Source organism: Gracilinanus agilis, chromosome 1, assembly GCF_016433145.1.
Source record: "Gracilinanus agilis isolate LMUSP501 chromosome 1, AgileGrace, whole genome shotgun sequence".
NCBI classification, from domain to species: Eukaryota; Metazoa; Chordata; class Mammalia; order Didelphimorphia; family Didelphidae; genus Gracilinanus; species Gracilinanus agilis.
Genome location: NC_058130.1, coordinates 133,068,648 through 133,081,562, shown reverse-complemented (window position 1 = coordinate 133,081,562; position 12,915 = coordinate 133,068,648). Strand labels below are relative to the sequence as shown.

At 47.0% G+C, this 12,915-nt stretch overlaps 1 protein-coding gene across 2 annotated transcripts; it reads right to left on the bottom strand.

Annotated features, from left to right (window-relative positions):
- Positions 1-1,422: 1,422 nt before the first annotated feature.
- TLCD3B (TLC domain containing 3B) lies at positions 1,423-11,034 on the bottom strand. Of its 2 annotated transcripts, none has more exons than XM_044657069.1 (5): positions 10,543-11,034; positions 6,575-6,658; positions 4,055-4,289; positions 3,057-3,152; positions 1,423-2,703 (listed from the first exon to the last, which is right to left on the bottom strand). In XM_044657069.1, exons 1-5 carry the CDS (start codon positions 10,665-10,667, stop codon positions 2,395-2,397), a joined length of 849 nt encoding a protein of 282 aa, XP_044513004.1. In that variant the 5' UTR covers positions 10,668-11,034; the 3' UTR covers positions 1,423-2,394. The 2 variants fall into 2 exon arrangements, with proteins under 2 accessions (XP_044513004.1, XP_044513003.1); XM_044657068.1 differs by lacking the exon at positions 10,543-11,034 and adding an exon at positions 7,635-7,994.
- Positions 11,035-12,915: the final 1,881 nt, after the last annotated feature.

Sequence of the window (12,915 nt, the reverse complement as noted above, 5' to 3'; positions counted from 1 at the left end):
ACTTGGGGACCCTTTTGTGTACCCAAGACTTTACAATTCCAATATGAGCCCCTTTTTAATCAGAAACAAAGAGGCTAGGTTTGTTAGACGTGCCCCAATTCTGGGAATACTGGCCAACCTTCCACATTCAGTGACTTGGTCAGTTCCTTTAGTGTTTACTGGAGTAACACTTGCTGGGGAAAAATCTTAACTTCCAAGATTGGGATACACTTTTAGCTTCTTTGTTTTTCTGGATTCCAGCCATTTATCGCCAGGATTCCACAGATGTGGTCCCACAAGAGCTTGCATTTCTTGAAGATCCCAACTTCTTTGATTACCCAGATTCCGCCCAGGACAAAATCCTGTCAATCTCCCACTTAATTGGAGAGAAACCCGTTTACTTCACTTCCAATTCAGGTGGGGTATTTCAGAAGCCCCGAATTTCTGAACCTCAGGAGAGAAATTCATGATTGAGAGCAAGAGGTTATTCTCTCATAGACTATTATATAATGAGGAAGCTAGACAAGGAGTCATTCCACTTCTCCAAAGCCTTTTCCTCATCTGAAAGATGAGGATATTACTACTTGTCTCCAAGGGCTGCTGTGGGGGAAAGAACCATGGAGATATAAAGTGCTATATAAACATGAGCTGGGAATCCCCATCCTTGGTCCCTAGTTTTCCTAAATGTCAGAGGATTAAAGGGAAAATTCATCGTGGTTCCTAAAGCTGACATTTGTATCACTCTTTAAGGTTTGCCAAGCACTTTATGTACTAATATCTCATTTGATCCTCTCAATAACCCTTTGAAATAGATACTATTAGCCCCATTCTATATGAGGAAATTGAGACTCAACAATTAAGTGATTTGCCTGGCTCTGTGAGCCAGGATGTCCACCTGGGTCTTTTTGGCTCCAAGTCTAGTGATAAAATATCTAAATCTTCCTCTTCTCTCCCCAATAGGCTTCAAATCCAGATTTTTGCATCACATATTGTTTGGTTCTTTCATCCTCCTCCTTATCACCATCCTCTACCAGTTCTGCACCCACATGTAAGGCCCTGCCACCCCTCCCAAAGCCCTCAACTTCCCAACGCACCATCAACTTCCTGCTGCTTGTCTACTTTAAGGGATTGCTGTTGTTTATGGATGGGGGAGGGAGAGTGGCTCTTAACTTATAATTCATTTTTGTGCTCTGCAGGAGTTGCCAAAGAGAGTCCTAAGAAGCTGGACAAGCTCACAGCTCCTTGACACCCTAAATTCATCCTCTCTACAGACTAGGAAATTAAAAGGACTTATTCACTACAATGACCATTCTACAAAAAGCATGTTCTCTTTCTTGGCATTTCATCCCAGTGCCCTATCTCGCCAGCTCCTTTTCTCTTCAATAACTTAAATATCCCATTCCTCCCTCCCCTCTCCCCCAAATAATTGAGCTGAGGCCCTAGTGGCATTCACGCTGATCTCATCTTTATTAGCGGTCTTTATATAGCGCCTCCCAGGGTTCCCCCTGCTCCTGGATCTGGAGGAAGCCTCAAGAGGTCTGTAGCACCAGGGACAGGTGGGAGAGGGCAAGAAGGCCAAGTTCATATAGCTTGAAGGAATGAGCACAAGAGCCCCTCCTCCAGCTTCCCCCATGTGGGGCACTCAGCGCTGCAGAGGCTAGGCCAGGCGCTAGTGTGTGACATGTAAATGTCTGCCTCCCCATCAGAAACTAATACAAACCTGGGGAAATAAAGAAAATCCCTAAGGGTCTGGAAAGATGCTGGGCTGCCTGTGTTGGAGAGGAGCTAGCTCTAAGGGGTAGCCAACCAATCCCCTGGTGAGGCATAAAGAGGTTAGAGGGTACCTCTCCCACCCAGAGGGATGCATGAGGTTAGGAGCCTCCTTCCCCTAGACTACAGCATTTGGGGAAGGGAAATAGGTGTGTCCTTGGCAAAAAGGAGAGGGTCTTCCCTTACTTTTACTCCTTGATCCTCTATGATTGCTGTTAAGTCTCCCCCCTAATCCATCTTACCCTAAATTGATGTAGGATAGGGTAACCTCCTCTTTCATTTCCCTCCTCTAGACCCCCTGCAGATTACAGTTGGAAAAAAGCATATCCCTGGGGTTATATAAGCAGGAGGGTGCCTCCTAATTTCCACTTTCCTAGGCCCTACACAAAAGAGAGTATTAGCCATTCTAAATCCACTTTCTCTCAGCCCCAGGGACCATGGGGACAAGAGATGTAGCTGTTCCCTACAAGCCTGGTCCCTGTTCCATCCTTTTATCATATTGCAGGGAGAAGTTTGTCCCCTAATTTCTCCATTCCCATCCTCCAGGCCTAGGACCACTGGAGATATCCCTGGTCCCCATCCCTACCCATCAGTCCCAGAGCCCAATTCCTGGAGGGAATGGGGGCCCCCACCCACCCTATCCCCTTAGTCCCGGGGCCCATCGTGCAGCCCTGGGGGCTGCCGTGGGGCTGGAGGGGCAGGACCCCGAGGCCTGAAGAGGCGACATGCTCCCCGGCAGATGAGGAAGAACCAGTAGAGCTGTGGAGCGAGCAGCAGGGCGGCCCCCAGGTTGACATGGACGGGGATGTTGAGGGGCACAGAGAGCAGGGACAGGCCTGCATGCTGCCCATAGGCCCAGTACAGGTAGGGGAAGAGCAGCACTCGACAGCACAGGAAGCTCAGCAACATCAGGGTCCCATTGACTTTGTGCAGCAGGGTGTGCTGCTGCTTGTACTAGTGGGGAAAAGAGAAAAGAATGAGGGAGGCCTTGGTCAAGGCAACAGCAAGAATCATCCTGGGTCAGTCCCCACACCTCTCCACCTTCTCTCTGTCCACTGCTGGGTAACGGTGCATGGAAGCAAGGTAAGAGGGGCAGAAGGAAGCTCAGATAGAAGGTCCCAGAGATTAAAGTCCAGAGGACAGCTCTTTTTCTTGCCTCCATGAGGATCTTTCATTAACCCACGTGGACTCCCAGCCCTAGGTGATTCTAGTACATTGGAGACTTCCTTGAATATGTCCTTCAAGGAAAAGCTCTCCTACTTCGCCTCACTGTCCTCCTTCTCTTCTGCCTTCTACCATTTCCTCACCTGGATGAGGATCTTGCCCAGGCAGACAAAGGGTGTGCTGACTTCAGCCATCAACATGCAGCCCAGAAAAAAGTCCCCCTTGCCTTGGCGCCATACCTGAGAAGAAAGAAAAGAGGGTAGGGATTGGAACCCCAGTGGTCTCACCTTGATGCTTCTTTCTTCCCCTGTTGTGTCTCTCTAGCCTTTCAGCAGGAATCTTGTCTTCCATAGCCCCACCCCTTATGGCCTCAGCCACCTCAGTGTGCAAAAGAAATGCTAGTCGACTACAATAATATAAGAACATAAGCTCCTTAAGGCCAAGGGCTTTTGTTTTTGATTCTGAATACTCGGTATCTAGCAGAGTGCCTGGCACACTGAGAGTGTGAGGCAGTCTTAATCAAAGTAGGGAGCTCCCAGTAAGGAAATTGCTACCAATACAGAGAATTTTCTGGTGATGGTGAGAGGTTGTTATTTGGACAGGTCACATAGCCAATATGTTTCAGAGACAGGGCCTCTTTTAAAAAAAAAAACACACACAAAAAACCTCTTACCTTCCATCTTAGAATCAGTAGTGTGTAGGCAGAAGAATGGTAAGGGCTAGGGGATGGGAGTTGAGTGACTTGCCTATGGTCACACAGCTAGAAAGTATCTGGGGTCAGACTTGAAACCAGGACCTCCCATCTCTAGGCTTGGCTCTAAATGCACTGAGAACACCTAGCTGTACCCTTAAGGCAGGACTTTTTTAGTCAAGGTCCCCCTTAGTTCAGTTCCAGCTTTCCATCCAATATTCCTGTCACCTAGCACATATTAGTAGTTTCTTAATAAATGCTTGTTGGATAACTGCATGGATGAATAATAACTCTCTCTGGTCCCATCCCATTCTTACCACTCTCAACTCAGGTCTTGGTTCCCCCCACTTCTCCATCTCTGTGATTTTCAGTATTCCATACAAATTTTGTCATGGCATTGAGATCAGAATTTCCTCCTTCAACCCTTCTTCCAACCCACCGGGAACTCACCACTGATAGTGGAAAGCAGACCAGCACCATGACTGCATGGTGCAGCACCATGAGGAATTCCTTGTGCAGGTAGCCACGGGCCACAGCCCAAGTATTTCCTGGGGGGCCAGCCCCCCCCTCATCCCTTCCATGACCTTTGACCTGGTGCTTGTGCCAGTGACACAGGAACATGGCATAGATGTCGTAGATGAAGTAGGGCACAGCAAACTGAGTATAGGCTGAAGATAACCAGTGTCTGTAGAGCAGAGACAGAAAATGAGTTATGAGAGCAAACATAGCAACAGAATGAGAGGGCAAGAAAGATCAAGATAAAAGGGCCACTGGGAACCAAGAGATAAAGATAGAATACTAAAATGAGGGTCATTAAGGCCTCCAGGAGAGGGCCAAATATGAAGTGAGCAAGATAAGAGAGGTTAGGGAGAGTCATAACCAAAAGTGTCAAAGAAAATAGTGTGGTGTCACATAGGTCTGAATTGGTAGTCAGAAGACCCGAGTTCTGTCATAGTCTAGTAGTATGACATTAGGCAGGTGACTTCCCTTCTCTTGGCCTCAATTCCTTTGCAAGAAAGAAATCAAACTAAATGGCCTCTAAGGTTCCTCCTAGTGTTTGTCTGATGTTCTATGATTTTTATGACATCATAGAAGAAGTAGATTTGATGCTGCTGAGTGTGTCAGAAGAGTGCAACTGTAGTCATTCTAAAGTCCTACCTGAACCCTGAGGAGTGAATGCCAAGAGCACAACAAGACTTCTATATATCCTGACACCAATCAACTATGCAAATCATTGGAAAAATAATATGTAATGCTGCAACCATTATTTTTAATCAATGCCTTGAACCTTAATAGAACTGCAGTCCTGTGTCAGCGGAGATGAAACAGAGAGATGGAATCCAGGGTAAGACACAGACAATGGTTGAGAGATCAAGTCTTCTGATATATTTACATGAGATTAGGTCCAAGACATATGAGGGAAATTGCAGAAGAGAACTGAATATGGAGTGAGAGAAACAGCCACAAAGACCAGGAGAACCAGACCATGGAAGAAAGCCTGAGGACAGAGGGCTAGTCTAATGAGGAAAGCCAGAATGCTGACTTTGAAGAAACAAGTTTGGGGTGGGAGGGAGGAGGAGGAAGACAATCTGTGAACCAAGAATTAAAAACTTGGGGAGCCAAAGGCCCTTCAGGGTCAGCCTGACAGAAGGGGCAAGAAATGGAAAGAAACAACCCAAGAGTGAAGAAGATAGAAGAGTAAGGGATAGAAATATAAAGGCACAATAGTGGGTGGGAAGTGATGAAAATGGCTCATAGAAAGAAGGGAAAGAAAATGAGAGTCTGAGGTAGCACTAGAATACCAAAGTTTAGAGGAATGTGGGATTTTAGGAGGAAATCCAGAAAGTGCTAGAAAAGTTACCAGACTAGAATGAGTTAATCTTACTTCCCTAAAGCTCTCAGTAATTAGGCACCTAGAAGAAGGAACAGCTGTTACCCCTGGATTAGTTTTGATCCCTCCCACTCACCTGAGGATTAAAGGGGGGGGGAGAGAAGAAATAAAACCAAGGGAATGAAGGAACTGTAAGAGTGAGAATTGTATGGGTAATCCTAGATCATCCTGGAAGCAAGGGGACAAGACAATTGTAAAAGGGGACAGGAAAGGAGGAGGAGATGGGGCAGAGATGGAGTAAAGCCAAGTCATAAATAAAAGAACTCTGAGAAATGGAGTTGGGGACAAGATAGGAGTCTAACAGATCATTATCAGTTGGAAAATGTGCTTTGGGGGCTGTAGTGTCCTTTGGGGAAAGTGAGACAAAGAACCCAAGACTTTTGAGGAACTGACTTGAATCATAGCACAACTCTAGGGGAGGCACATCAGTCTCCAGGTTACTGTGCACCAACTCCAGCACCCTGGACAGTGCTGCACTCCACTCTCTTTTTCAGCCCTCCTCCTGCCCCACCCCCTTCCCTTGCCCTGGGCTTTTGGCAGACACCCCGCACTGCAGCGGCTGCCAGTGCCAAACTGCGGCCTCTTTCCACTCTCTCCCCACAACCACCTTGACCCTTGAGGTCTAGCATATTGCAATGTTTGCTCTTTTCCCTCCCACAAGGGTTCTGGCTGGGGCTGGACCCCCTAAATTATGGGATGGGCTCTAGATCTGAGCCTGGGCAGAGAGTTGACTGCTTAGTTCCAAGGCAGGGGAATGTGGTCTGAAGGAAGGGGGAAGAGAGGAAAGCTCAGGGTCATTCAGGTCCTGGAAGGCTTATGGAATCTGGGGAGCACTCTGAGAACTGAGAACCGCTTCTAATAAGCTCTTGGCTCCCCAATTCCTTCTCTTCTCCTATGCCTGACCTTTAAGAACAGGACAAGGCTAAATTTATCCCTGGGTGTTGAGTTGCAGCAGTTGCAGTTAACTTGCTCAGGCCCAGATTGAGGATTGGAGGACGATGGGACTGTCTTACGTGGATTTGGGAGAATCCCACCTCACTCCACTAGCACATGGGGAAAGGTCATCTCATGGCACTTACTGGTCATCAATGATATGTTTGCAGGAAGTGGAGACGATGTAGCCAGCTGTGGAGGCCATGATAGCTTGGACTGAGGATACTAACCTAGGAAAAGAAGGAGAGATTTGGGATGAAAGAAAAGGTTAGGATATTACCATTCCTCCTTTTTATCCATGTACTTAGGGCTCCATTCTTCCCAAAGCATCTTTTAGACATTATCCCCCAAGTTTTCCTTAACATCTGATCCCATCCATCTAGCCATCTCTGGCTCACCTAATAATTTCTATCTTACCTCCTTCCCCAAGCTCTCTACTCAACACCTTCACTTCTGAACCTGTCTGATCCTATTCTTCCCTTTCATCTTAGAAGCTTCCCCTTCATCCTTGAGAGGACACTAGACACATCTTTTTGAAGGAAGATAATTCTGAGAATGTACTGCTGATAAGGCCTCCTCTGGGAAGATAGCAACTAGGAAGAGGAGGAGGCACTTGGGGCCTTTTACACAGGCTTGTCCTCACAGTTTGACAACCTAGACACCCCATTTCATCCAAAGCTTTGTCCCATACTCCCTCTACCCTCTTCTATTCTTTTATTCCCTATTCTCTCTTTCTCTTAACTTTTTCATCTCCATTTTAGGTATCTCTAAAGTTCTATTCTTTTACTTCTCTGTCCCCACTGTCCCTCCCTCACCCCTCCAGCTCTTTTACTTTGTTTCCCTAGTCTCTTGAAAATGTTTGGTCACATGCTAGCCCCATCCTTACTGGTGGGAGAGGGAAATGAGGAGAAGGGGGAAAGGATATTAGAAGACCAGATGGCTAGGGTTGGATGAGGTCTTCTGGAGCAATAGAGGAAGCAATAGAGAGGGGAAAGGAAAAAAGGAGAGAGAAAGAAATCACTGCAGGGGATATCTAACTCCTTAAGGGGTCCAGAGGATCCAAAGAAGAGATATGGATGACCTGAGATGTTTCTTTACAACTGTGTAGCTTCCCCGTTCCATTACCACATTCCCATCCCCATAAGACCCAAGAGATGGGGAGAAAAAGGCTGGAGGGAGAGAAAAGGAAGAGGGGAAGCCGGTTACCTGGCTGAGACAATGACCGCGTCGGCCTCCTCCCAGCGCAGCTGGGGCAGCCTCTGGAGCGTGTTCTTGGAAAGGAGGAAGAGTCCCGGGAACACAACCCCCCCAGCCACCATCGGGGACAGCATCATGGCTTAGGGATTTGGGCAAGGGAAGAATGAGTAGAGTAATAAGGACAGGGGAAGATAAGGCCTGTGAGGAGTTAGAGATGGAGGAGACAGAAAGAGGGTTTGGTTCGGAACAGAAGTAGAGATGAAGGGAGGGAAGAAATAAGAGAAGAATATAGATAGGAGGGTCACAAAGAGGATAGAATGAGGACAGAAGATAGAAACGGGAGGGACAGGAGGGGGAAAAGAATCAAGTGGAAGTGGGGGGGAAAGGGAGAAATGGATAGGGACTTGAGATGAAAATAGGGGAAATAATGAGAGGGAGGAGGAGGAAAAAATAGAGGGATGGAAAGAGATGGAGAGGGGAGGGGATACTATGAGAGAGAGAGAGGGATAGAGATAGGGGACAGAGAAAGGGTGAGGACGCAGATGGGAAAGGGACAGAGCCAGGTGGGGGGGGGAGGGTTACGCAAAGAGATAGGGAGGGCCTGAGAAAGGGGGTGGGGGTTTGTTGTTCCAACCCTAAGGGGGAGGAGGGAAAGCCGGGGAGTGGAGGGGAGGTTGGGGAGGGGCAGATGGACAACGGGTCAGCAGTCAGTGCTGCTCTCCTGCCTCCGCCTCCTCCTCACACTGCCACAGTCATCGCTGTCTCTCTGACAGACACGGAGATGGCACATGGCATTATATAGACCAGGCCACCCAACCCCCTGCCCCCTTGGTGGGGTTCAGGGAGGGGGGAAAAGGATGGGGAGTCACCAGCTTGGGTGGGCGGGGGAGGGGGTGGGGAAACGACAGCACCGACCAGACACCAAGAAACCGGACCTGCAGCAGCGTCTCCCCATGCAGCTCTGAGCCTCAGCCGCTGCGACAGAGATGGGGGGGAGCAGAGAAAGGGGGATGGGGGGGAGGCCCTTAAAGAGACAGTGGCTGCGGCAGAGGGGGCTTGTGGGGACACAGACCTGATCGAGTCATAAGAAGAACGGGAAGACTTCTCTCCTAAAAAAAGGTAGTCCTATGATCTTGAAATTCCCTAGGAGGTAGCCCCTAGCCCCTCCACCTCTAGGCTTGACCCGTTTCTCTGGCAGTCCTCAGAAGATGCCTGAAATCACTTCCTTCCCTACCTGAAATAATGTCCCTAGCTGATTTTACTCTAGGGGAACCAGGACTAGAAGTCTGAACACTGCAGACTGGAATTCCCTTTAGTGGAGGGAGAGGGAATTGGCCTCTATCTCAGAGGTAGCACTCTCTTCTTCTCTGAAGAATTTGTCCTTGGAGAATTAACGGCGAAGGAAACTGAGGTGAAAGAAAGAATCTGGGTGGGCAAAAAACTGATGAAGCATTGATCAAGAACAGATAAACTCTGCTTTTCTGAAATTCCCAAAGTGTAGGGAAATCTATCTCCTCCTAATTCTCGCCTCTGTTGCCCTAATGCCAACTTGTCAGCTTTTTTTTCTTAACCCTTTCTGTCTTAGTAACAACTCCAGAACAAAAGGGCAAGGGCTAGCCAAAAGGGGTTAAGTGAATAACCCAGGGTCACACAATTCAGAAGTATCTGAGGTCACATTTGAACCGAAGACCTCCCATCTCCAGGCCTGACTGTCTATCTACTGTGCCACCTAGCTGCCCCTAGCCCTTCAGTTCTATACCTTAGCAATTAGTTGATAGTGATAGTAATAATAATAATGGCTCAAAACAGTTCCACAGAATAACAGTACAGGTAGCTTTTTTTTTTTTCATTTTTCAGATAATGGAACCGAGATTCAGAGTATGCCACTATTAGAGACCAAGCCAGAATCTAGATCTCTTGATCCCAAGACCACTGCTATTCTCACTATAACCTCTGCCTCCTCCACCGCTGCCCCTCATATCTAACCCTATCCCACCATGCCTTCATGTCTCCTGCTCTCCCTGTGGCTCCTTCCTAGCTCCCCCATTCCATCCCTTAACACAATTCTACCCCAGGCCTCAGCATAGCACCTTGATGTATTCATACTTTGCCCCAAGACCCTCCAGAGTTCCGATCATTGCTCCATTACTCCTCTCTTCTACCCTATCTCCCTTGCCTCAGTGAGGCAAATGACTCTAAATTCAAGATCTTGTGCTGCCCTCCAGTGGTCAGATGCTGGGACAGCTCCCTGGATAATCTCAGGCCTAATGCCTTGAGGATGATGGGCCTGAATTTTAAATTGTCCTCAGATCCTCTTAGAACACAGTTGTTCTTTCTACCTGGATCTTGGTAGTGGGGTAGGATGTGAGCATAGTATAGAATGGTCCCTAATCCTTAAGCTACCAAACTCTAGAAGAGAGACACATACCCATACCCTTGGTCATGGCAGGAATTAGAAGTGAGAGGTTTTTGTATTGCTTATTTTGGGGAGGAGGGGATTGCAGAAGTTGTTAGGATTAGAACTGAGATCTCAAATATTTTATACATTAAGTTTCAGCTTAAGAGGAAACTCCTTCCCTCACCCCCACCCCCAAACTAGGGACTCCATAGTACCAAAGGGTCAGTCATACAAAGACTTAGAGCAGGAAAAATCTTAGAGGAGATTAGTCCAAACCTGCTATTACAAGGAGATGGAAATTGGTGCCAGGAGAGTTAAGTGCCTTTATCCTGAACAGATATTGGCAGGATTTTTGTGGTCAAAAATAAATTTGTAGTATTTTTCCCAACCCACTTTCCATACCTCATAAAAGGGAGGGACCAGATAGAAAAGCTAGGAAGATTCTGCAGGTGAAATTCTTCCTTAGATACCTATTTTCCACCAAGCCCTTCAACTCTTCCCTCACCCTAACCATCTTACTTGGATGCCACTAAGACAGCCTCCTTTTTCTCCATTTGCAGACCGGAAAGCTTCTGCAGGCTCCAGCAAAGGATGGCAAAAGACATTGGGAAGAAAAAGCAGCCTACTACAAAAAGTAGGGACATACCTGCCTGGTGGAGGGAGCAGAAAGGGCAATGAGCAGTGGGACAATCTCTGGAATGCCCAGTAACTCCTATTTATCTACCACCTTCTCAATTGCTATAGCCTGTGTCCACACCCTGATGATAGTATCTGTTATCAATAAAACTCCAATGATAATGCTCCCCCAAATCACCAATTCAAACGTGACCCTTCAAAGAGTTCCCCCTCCACCCACTCTAGCTGCTTTCTCAGTGTACACGGCTCCCCAGTTGCCCCAGTGAACCTCCACATCTCTTTCATCCAGTTAGTGCCTTTTTGCTTTGGATAACCTCTAAACCCCAATCGTTTACAGCCTCTTACTTGGAGGCATTGCACCCTGGGACTTTTTAAAATTACTCCATCCCCTACTATCATCTCTCTCAGGTAACCACCTCCCCTCTCTTTTGCATGAACTCTCAGAGTGGCCCCCAGAGAGCCTTACCTCTGAGAGACAAGAAGGAAGAATGGGAAAAGTTAGTGATTTTCTTCTCAACTCCAGAATCTGCAGAGGGAGTGGGATAGCTAATCTTCCTTCAGAAGAAACTCTCTCTCAAAACAAAATAAATCGAAAAACCTTAAAACACTTATTTTCTTAAAGAAAAAGTGGGGGGGAACATCTAACGTGAAAATTTTAACAATTAAAAAACTCCATCCCTCCCCTCCCCTCCCCCCCCCCCAATTCTCTGTTATGTGGAGGGGAGGGGGGGGAGGAAGCCCGGGGGTGGGCGAGTGGGTCCGTAGATTTCCATTCTCTTTCTCCTAGTCAAGCCCTTCCAAGTAGCTGTTGAGAGCCTAAGGGATCCGGCCCGTCTAAAGGGTCCCGGGCTGTGGTTTTCGTTCCTGGGCGTCAACTTGCGCCAACATGCGGGGCTCGGGGCCACCGGCATCGGTTGGAAAGTGCAGGAAGAGACCGGCGCGTGTGGACCTGATCTGCCAGTCCACTGGGGTGAGGAGAGAATGGGGGAGGGGGGAGGGTGTGGCTGGCTGCTCTGCCCTCGGTGCGGTCCTTCCTCCTTCAGCTCCAAGTTGCAGCCTCCGCTCATTGGGATTCGAACTAGAGTTTGCTTTCGTCCCCACTTTTTCTTAGCAGTGGTTAGCGAAGAGGATACTGGATATATGGAGGGAGAAAAGATTCTGGTGGCATGGGTCCCTCCATTGGTGCAACTGACCACGTCTCCAAATTTTCTCATCCACAGGGATTCTCCACCGTGTCTTTACGGAAATCTCCCATCGGAAATCCATTCAAAATACCCCATTTTCTCTGCTTCTTTTAGTATCTCATGTGGGCCAATATACCACTTGAGATGCCCAGCCATTTTTTCCCATTCTCTGTGCATGACAGGCTGTCATAATAACTGGGATAATTGACACCAGTTCTCCTCATAAGTGATCACTGGTAATATGCTGCAGTTTATTTACACCCACCATGCCTCCTTCTATTGTCCTTTGGACTACTTATGATTTTGATTCTTCAGAAATCGTGGTGTTCCATAATGTGAAACCTTAGAGCACTATTGGGAAAATTAAAGAGATGGACTGTGATGACATAAAGCAGTTTGAGGTCATTGAAAGCAGAGAGTAATTTCTTAAATTCGATCCTAAAAGCCATCTTCTCTGGACTTTGGCTTAAAATATAGGAACAATGGGCTCTTAGCCAGGGATAGAAGACATTGAACAAAGGCTGCTTAAAGGGAATTTGCCTACAATCTTGAAAATCTAATCACGACTTTCAAAACTGAAAAGGAAAGGGTAAGGGAGCAGAGTGTGTGTATGTGTTTCTGTGTATGTGTGTACACACATATACATAAAAATAAAAAGTCTACCAGGTAGTTATCTTAGAGCAGGACTTCTTAATCTGGGAGTCAATTAATCTTTATATATCTATTGATCCACATATATACATATATAGATGATATTTCAGTATGATTGATTCCCTTTGGAATCATATTTATTTTATTTTGGGTATATAAAAACATCATTCTGGAGGCAGTTAGGTGGCTCAGTGGATAGAGATCCAGGCCTGGAGTTAAGAGGACTCTTGGATTCAAATCTGGCCTCAGATATTTCCTGGCTGTGTGACTCAGGGTAAGTCACTTAACTCTAATTGCTTAGCTTTTATCAATCTTCTGTCTTAGAACTCATACATAGTAGTATGGGTTCTAAGTCAAAAGGTAAGGATTTTTTGAGGGAGACCCATTATTCAGAGAAGGGACTCACAGGTTTTACAAATGA